At 43.8% G+C, this 8,344-nt stretch overlaps 1 protein-coding gene across 2 annotated transcripts; it reads right to left on the minus strand.

The window, feature by feature from the left end:
- Window positions 1-1,981: 1,981 nt before the first annotated feature.
- DEFB121 (defensin beta 121) lies at window positions 1,982-7,730 on the minus strand. Of its 2 annotated transcripts, none has more exons than XM_033186013.1 (2): window positions 7,504-7,730; window positions 1,982-2,198 (listed from the first exon to the last, which is right to left on the minus strand). In XM_033186013.1, exons 1-2 carry the CDS (start codon window positions 7,523-7,525, stop codon window positions 2,026-2,028), a joined length of 195 nt encoding a protein of 64 aa, XP_033041904.1. In that variant the 5' UTR covers window positions 7,526-7,730; the 3' UTR covers window positions 1,982-2,025. The 2 variants fall into 2 exon arrangements, with proteins under 2 accessions (XP_033041904.1, XP_033041903.1); XM_033186012.1 differs by lacking the exon at window positions 7,504-7,730 and adding an exon at window positions 3,210-3,381.
- Window positions 7,731-8,344: the final 614 nt, after the last annotated feature.

The raw sequence follows: 8,344 nt of genomic DNA on the forward strand, positions 1-8,344 counted from the left end.
TCATGGACTAGTTATTTCAAAGAATGAGAAATCAAGCGTCTTAGGGAAAAGCAGGAGATTAGCTGGGCCGTGTTGAGTGGCCTTTGAGGTTGGAGGCCCTGAACTTCCCGTGCAATCAGTGAGACTAGTTGGATTATTTTTTCTAAGAATGATCCGCTGCTGACCTATAGGTCAGGCACAGTGGCTCACACCTGTAATCCCAACCTTTAAGGAGACCAAGGCAGGAGGATGATCACTTAAGGCCAGGAGTTCGAGACCAGCCTGGGCGACACAGCAAGGACCCCATCTCTACAAAAAAAAAAAAAAAAATTAACAGTCAAGAGTGGTAGCACACACCTGTAGTCCCAGCTACTTGGGAAGCTGAGGCAGGAGAATCCCTTGAGTCCAGGAGGTTAAGGCTGTATTGAGCTATGATCATACCACTGCACTCCAGTCTGGGTAACAGAGTAAGATCTTGTCTCGAAAAATAAAGTTTACCTATAGAGAAGGCAAGTAGATGGTTATATTCTACCATGGTTGGGAGTTTGGCATTGATACCATGCAGAGTACAGCAAGGGAGCTGAGTCTGCAAGAGAAACATTACAGGGCGAGGCTGGACAGAAATTGAGTCAGGAGGGTAAGACGATTAGTGAAAAAATGGCAGGGTACAGGGTTTTACTTCAAGTTTAAGAGTTATTAACTCTGAGAAGTAGGAGTTGGTGGCAACGTAGTGAAAGAGGATTTAACTTTTTCCAGGCAAAGAATTGCTATGCAGAGCCAGAAGTAGAAAATTACAAAATGAGATCAACCTAGATTCTACTTAACACTTATCAAGAACTGAATGTGCGCTAGATTCTGTGCTGGGCACTTTCCTGTCTGCTATCTCATTTAATTCTCATGACATCCCTATGCCTTGAGTAGGAAAGTTCCCCATTTTAGAGACGAAAAAATAGAGCACAGAGGGTTAAATGGCTTGCCTAGGGTCATGCAGCTGACCTGTGATTAAACAAGGATTTGACTCCAGATCTTCTGATCCTGCATCAAACGCTCTTCCCTAGACAGCTTTGGTGACACTTAGACACTGACACTGAGGCTGAAGTTTGTCATCAGGAAGCTGAACTGGGGACATGAGGCTGAAGCCAGGTCAGGGCTCCAATATGAAAGGGCTGAAGAGGAGGCGGGTGACTCCAAGTAGAACTTTTCAACTCAGGATAAAGAATCAAGTTATTTCAGATTAGTCAGATAAATAGCAAGAGTTGGAGATACTTGGGATCATGGGGCTGAATGTTGTAAAATTCCTGTTGTCTCAGTTCAGGATCAGTCCTGGAAAATGATTAGCCAGTTTAATGTCCCATGGCCGCAACTAGAGGGAATGCAAAGAGATGGAGCAAGGATCCACAGATGGCCTGATACCAGCACTCTCCACCATGAGGAAGACTCACAAGAAGCATTGCCCTAGAGCCCCTGAGGGGCAGAACTGTAGGTGTGATCAAGGGAAAGTTATAGCCTTTGGTGTGGGAGTGAGAGAATCCATGGGCCAAGAATGGGTTCTTGTGTTCATCATAGACTCTTGCTTGCCTCCTGGATTCCCCTGAAATACTCATAGATTGGGACCCACAGCCTGCCTCAGCCTAGACTCTAAAGCCATTGCTGTACAATACAATCACCACTAGCGACATTTAGCTACATAAATTTAAAGCTAGAGTGAATCAAATTAAAACTTCAGGTCCGCATTCACACTGGGCACATTTCAAGTGCTCAGTAGCCACATCTGGCTAGTAGCTACCATACCGAACAATACAGATAGGAAATATTTCCATCATGGCAGAATGTTCTATTGGCAGTGCTGGTCTAGAAGAAAACAGGAATCAAGTAGATATAATGAATATTCTTTAATTCATATCCTCTGGGACCAGCTGTGGGTCAGCAGACTAGGAGCTATTTGCAAGGTTTAGATTATTACCACCTACTGGTCCAGTCCGTTCTTCCTAGGATCCCATGATGCAGGATCCCATGATGTTGAGACTCAAGGTTGGAAGAGAGGTGTCAGACTGCAGAAGCTGATTCCAGGCTTGTATTTGTGTCTGTTAATTTTGATTTTACAGGTACATACTTGGGATCCACACAGCACTTGGCCTCAGTTTTGCATAATATATAGTATACTTCACTTTTTTTACATGTTGTTCTGCACCTGCCTGACTTGCCCCAACATTTCGTGACTGAAAACAAAAGGGAAGAAGAGAACAGGGTCAGTTTTGAAAGAAAGCAGAAGGGTGGGAAAGGGAGGGGCTAAAGCCCAGTAGAGGAGTAGGAGGGAAATGAGGAGGTCTGTGAGGGAAGAAGCTCTTACACAGGATCTCCTAAGTTTAAGGGAGATTATAGACCACTACACTTTCTTCCTTCACTCGTGCACCCTGTTAAAACCCCCAGAATCTCCCCAACTCAGTGGCATGGGACCTACTGGGTAGCTTCTCCTCCTTGGCCAGCTCCTTGGGAGGGGGAAGAGGACCCCTCTCCCAAGGGTTTTATCTCCCCCATATTATAATGTACCCAGGTGCCCAGTAGCAATTAGCCACCTTTTCTCATTGTTCTTTAGTACCCCCTCTGACCATATCAATGAAAGGTGACAGGAATATTAAATAAACTCATTTGAACATCTATAAGGCTCCTAGGGCACCTGTAAAACTCCCAAGAACATCATACTGCCTTCTTCACAACATCCTAGGACTTTTCTCTGGCCCCAACCAGTAAAGGGAATTAGGAACAGCTACTCTGGGGAACCTACAACCTAGGGTAACCCAGATAATTTGAGGTTGCATAAAAAAGTGGAATCAGAATCCTCAAACAATCAGAAATTTGAGAACCATTTTCCTAGAGGCAACAACAGATCAAAATTCAAATCCTTTCAAGAAATGTTTTTGAAAAAGTCCCCATTTTCTCTATACTCCATACCCAAGTCTCTCTCTTTACACTCTATCCCCTCCTCAGGTCATCATGTTCAGATTTTCCAGAGCTAATCAGAGATTAGGTTGGAGTTGTCAAGTACTGGGCACTGGGAAGATCATTTAGTACCAGAGAACTCAAACTTCCCCATGACTAGAGGGACTACCTAAAGGCCTCAGTGAGCTCTACCAGGCCTTTCTCCCAGCCCAACCTGTCAGAGCCCCCAGAGTTCTCTGAACATGCATCGGGTTCCCTGACTCCCATCCCCTTCTGGAGATCCTGTTTACCTGGGGTGACCTGGGCCAGGAGCAGGGTAACAGTCAAAAGCAGAAGAAGGAGCTTCATGAATGACGAGTGATCAGGGAGGGATAGGAGGCTTCTCAACTGGTAAAACAGACAGAGGACTCCATTCTGGACAGTCCAGACTGGTATTTATTGCCCTAAGGAGCATGGCAGAGCCAAGATCAGCGAAGCAGAACGGGAACAGTCTTGAGATCAGACAGGTAGGCAAGGAAAATATCAACCACACTGAGGAGGCTGGGAGAACAGAAGGGAGGTTAACAAAGAGAAGATACAGCCTTGCCTTTGAAGAATTTAATAGTACAGCTGGAGAACCAAGAAGTGGGAAAATAGTTTCATCACAATTTGTTTTTCATTAATGAGAAAAAAAAGAGAGAAAAAAAGAGATAAGACAAAAAGGAGTGATACTTCTGTGCGCCTTGGCTTCTTCCCAGCAACAAGGGCATCTTAGAATGTCCCATATGTTGATGATTCCTTATAATACCAAATGAAGGGCAGAGCAGGGGAAAATACCTTAATAGCTGCATGGCCATCACCACTGGAAACCAGAATGTCAGAATTCATGGAGTGGAATGAGCAGGAAAGCCATAGCCCTTACTCTTAACAGTACATGTTTAATAGGAACAAGTAACACCCTCATAGGTAGCAAAAGAAAAACCATTTATTATTGTTGTGGTCTTTCTTTTTTACTATTATTATTATTATTATTATTATTATTATTTGAGACAGAGTCTTGTTCTGTCACCCAGGCTGGAGTGCAGTGGCACAATCATAGCTCACTGGAACCTCAAACTCCTGGTCTCAAGCAATTTTTTCTCCTGCCCCGGCCTCACAAAGTGCTAGGATTAAAGGCATGAACCATCATGCCCAGCTTGGTCTTTCTTAAAAGAAATGGTAGATTGTCTCAGCATTTTGGGAGGCCGAGGCGGGTGGATCACAACGTCAGAAGATCGAGACCATCCTGGCTCTCTACCAAAAAATACAAAAAATTAGCCAGGCGTGGTGGCAGGCCACTGTAGTCCCAGCTACTCGGGAGACTGAGGCAGGAGAATAGCTTGAATCCGGGAGGCGGAGGTTGCAGTGAACCGAGATTGTGCCACTGCACTCCCACCTGGGTGACAGAGCGAGACCCTGTCTCAAAAAAGAAAGAAAGAAATGGTGAATTGCAATCTTGGCCCTTCTTCACCCCTACCTGAATTCACACATTTGTCAAGGTCTCATCCTAAAAGAACTCTATTTCATTGTCCCTTCACTTTGGCCTTGGCATGTGCTTTTCTTTGGCTAGTGATATGTGGGCCTCACTCCTCAGCTCCTAACAATCATCATGCCACTCTTTAGACTCTGTCTAAAAACAAACGAACAAACAAACAAACAAACAAAAAAGTGGGAAGAAGGACGCAGATCTCTGCCTTTTCAACCTCCCTCAGTTCCCTGATTTTGACCTGAGAACCAAGTGTAAGTATTTTACATTTGCATTCAAAGATTATAAAAATCTTATTTCTATGCAATGTTCCCACATTATATGGTACAGGAGTTGGCAGCTGCAGGAAGGCAGTATCTTCATTATTTCCAGATGGCTTGCAAGTGTTCCTGCCACCACTCCTCAGTTCACACTGCTCCCTTGCCTGGAGTACTCTTTTACACCCTCTCCTTCTCCACCATTTCTCTGAAACCTATTCTCCTTCAAGCCTTGGAGAAGGAGAAGGTCCTCCACGAACCCCTCCCTGAATGCCCTGGCCCTTGGGTGGTTGTTCCCATGCTCTGTTCTACTGTAATATATCTGTTTTTATTTTGATTAGACATAGCCCACTTTGCAGTATTTTTATGTATGTGGCCATTCTGCCTGACCACTGTGATGATATATTTGGTAGTCATTAAGACTGTTCATTGCAAAACTGTTCATCGTGAAACTCTGTCTCTAATAAAAATAGAAAAATTAGCCAGGCATGGTGGCTGGTGCCTGTGATCCCACCTACTCAGGAGGCTGAAGCCTATAATCCCAGCACTTTGGGAGACCGAGACGGGTGGATCACGAGATCAGAAGATCGAGACCATTCTGGCTAAACTAGCCGGGTGAGGTGGCGGGCGCCTGTAGTCCCAGCTACTTGGGAGGCTGAGGCAGGAGAATGGCGTAAACCCAGGAGGCGGAGCTTGCAGTGAGCTGAGATCCGGCCAGTGCACTCCAGCCTGGGTGACAGAGCGAGACTTTCCTCAAAAAAAAAAAAAAAGAGAAGGGCTTTGTATAAGGCCGACTATGATTAATCTGCCATAAAGACCTAGCCCTCTGTAACAGAGGACTAAAATAAAGTGCTATATTGACAAGCGGCTTACTTATAAATATCATTACTAAGGAATCAGCCCCCTGGAGTGGAACCCATTTCCTCTCCTAGCAGAAGGAGCTGCAGAGAGGAAACCTGAGATGCCATTGAAGCAAACGGCACAACTTCCTCCACTCTTGAGAAAGGGGATTGTTTCTGGTTTGAAGGGTAGGATACTGGGCTGAGAGCCTTGAAAAACGAGAGAGAGAGAAGAGAGCAACTCATGGGAGCACCATCTTTACAGAAGTCTTAGTCTAGAAGGTACTTTCTTTATATATCTAAGGAACCCCCAGTGGCACAGAGTTTCACCTACACTGAATGCTTTTGAGTTCTACTTCCCTTTCTTTAAAGAACTCCATCATAGCCCTCAAGTTTGTTCTTGCGAACACTGATAAGCAGAATAAGGCTGCCTAATAAAAGGATGACCTGAATCCATTACGTGCATGATTTATCAGAATTAATAGTAGTTTTCAGCATCAGAGAAAACTCTCATAAAAGACCCTTTTCCTATCTGTCACACAAGACTGTGAGACAAAATGCCTTGATTGCTTTGCGGGCTAAAGAGGACTCCCCCACAGTTGAACTATACACATCTACAGTTCTGGAGTGTCCACCATTCTTAGATTCTGCTTAAGATTCCACATCTTCACTTCACTGATATCCAACCATGTTGCCAAGACTCTCCAAGCTCTCCAAGGAAAAATCTGATTGGCTAAACATAATCTTATTCATTATCTAATAGAGATAAACCATTTTAAAAGGATAGAAAACTGTGGAACAACCTCCCTTACTGACATCTGCAAATTTCAGCTTTTCTTTGTTGCCACACATGAAGTCATATCATATGCTCTCAATAGATGGGGTGAATGCCTTTCAGTAAAAAAAGAAAAGGAAAAAAACATGTATGAACGCAGAGCAAAAAAATAAGAAAGCGACAAAGATCTGAGGAGAGAATACGTGTTTTCCAAAGATTACAGAACTACAAATGAATCTGCAAATGGTCCATTAGGAAAGTTACCTGAGGATGAAGAAAGGTAGAAGGCACTCAGCAGAGAAAGGTTGGTATTGATGAGTGGATTCTGCTGTGAAGTGTCCGGGAGCCTGCAGTCCACATACTAAAGGTGTATGCAGTAACCTGGACCTGAGTCCAATTCAGTGTACTCAACCCCTTTAATTAGGTTTCTGCAGTGCTGTGGTCCTTAATTTAACATCATTCCCCTCTTCTTGAGCCTCAAGTGGGTACCACTGCCATCTCTGGCTTAGTAGAAGATAGGGTGGTATCTGAAATTCAGAAAACTCTGAACCTGTTCTCTCCCTGGCCATTGACTCTTGCTTTGACCCATAAGACATAAGTGACCCTAACTGAAGAGTTTGCCCAGCATCCTTCTACTCCCTTATCAGATTTCTTCCATCCACTTCTGGTTAGTTCCTTGCTCCCAGCACTACAGCAGGGAAAGGAAATATATCTACGTATCACTTCTTTATAATCTTTAGGGGTAGGAAGGGTTGGAGGGTAGTGGACAAAGAAGATGAAACTTCAGGCCCGAATAAGGCTTGGAGATTTTCTGGGATTCTATTATATTCCAAGTCTGTGGCTCCTGGTGCTATGTGTAACTAGCAATGGGTATGTTGGGCTTTTTTCTTTGATTTATTCGAAATGATGTTTGACAATCTATCACTAGGAGTAATATGGGGAAGTGGAAAGAACACAAGCTTTGGAGCCAGACAAATCTGGGTTCAAATCCTCACTTTGCCACATATTAGCCATGTGACTTTGAACAAGTTAGTTAATGTCTCTGAACTTCAGTTTAATTATCTCTAATATAGAGATGACACTACTGGCAGCAGAGGTTTGCTGTGAAGATTAAATTAGGTGATACTTATAAAGCTCACGGAATAGTGCCTGGCATAGACAAAAGCCTCTGATAACTGGTGGTTATTGTTACTTACTATGAATTCTCACCTTCCTTGACTTCTTGAAACATTTGGCTATTGACTTCTTTCCTCCTTGAAGCTTTACTGGCTTTTCATTGTCAACATAGTCAACGTTCAATAAAAGGGACTTTAGGATTGGCAGAGCACCAGAGATCTCTCTGCTCACCGTGATTTTCAAGTTTGAAAATTTCAAAACTTTGCATCTCAAGTCTAAGACCCAGAGGGCTCACCCAGGGTCGAGGCTCAAGGACAGCTCTCCTTTGTGTCCAGAGTGTATATGATGTAACTCTGTTCAGATACTGGTGAAAGATAACAGAGGAAACGCCTGGCTTTTTATCAGAACATGTTTCCAAGCTTATTCCTTTTCCCAGCTCTCCTTGCTCCTCCAAGGATCTCTTCACTGGCCTCTTATCTTTACTGTTGCCAAATCTTTCCAGAAGCTGCTGTTTCCCTCAATCGTTCATTTGTCTTCTTGTCCAGTAACCAACCACTGCTGTCTTCATGTCAGATCAGCTTCTCATCTCTCCTCAAGGGCCTTCAACTACTCCACATCCAAAGCTACCCAGGCCATTTTAAGTTTCCTGTGGACTAAGGACTAAGGTGCTGGGAGGTGAGGCCAGAAATGTTCAAGAGGGTTTCTGTCCCTAACATGCTTACCACTTATTGAGGAAAATGGAAAACAAGTATTTTTAAATGAGCTTCATATCCCTCAAAAGCATACACAAGAAATGTTTTCTAAATAAATCAAATCTTGATTAAGAACCTATTACATACAGAGCACTCTCCTGAGCACCAGGAATTCAAAGCAGTAAGGATCCTGACCTCTTAACTGCCAGCGCTGTTAGGATAAACTAGGGTATGCCGCAGTA

The sequence above is a fragment of the Trachypithecus francoisi genome, unplaced genomic scaffold (assembly GCF_009764315.1).
Source record: "Trachypithecus francoisi isolate TF-2019V2 unplaced genomic scaffold, Tfra_2.0 Lachesis_group21, whole genome shotgun sequence".
In the NCBI taxonomy this organism is placed as follows: domain Eukaryota; kingdom Metazoa; phylum Chordata; class Mammalia; order Primates; family Cercopithecidae; genus Trachypithecus; species Trachypithecus francoisi.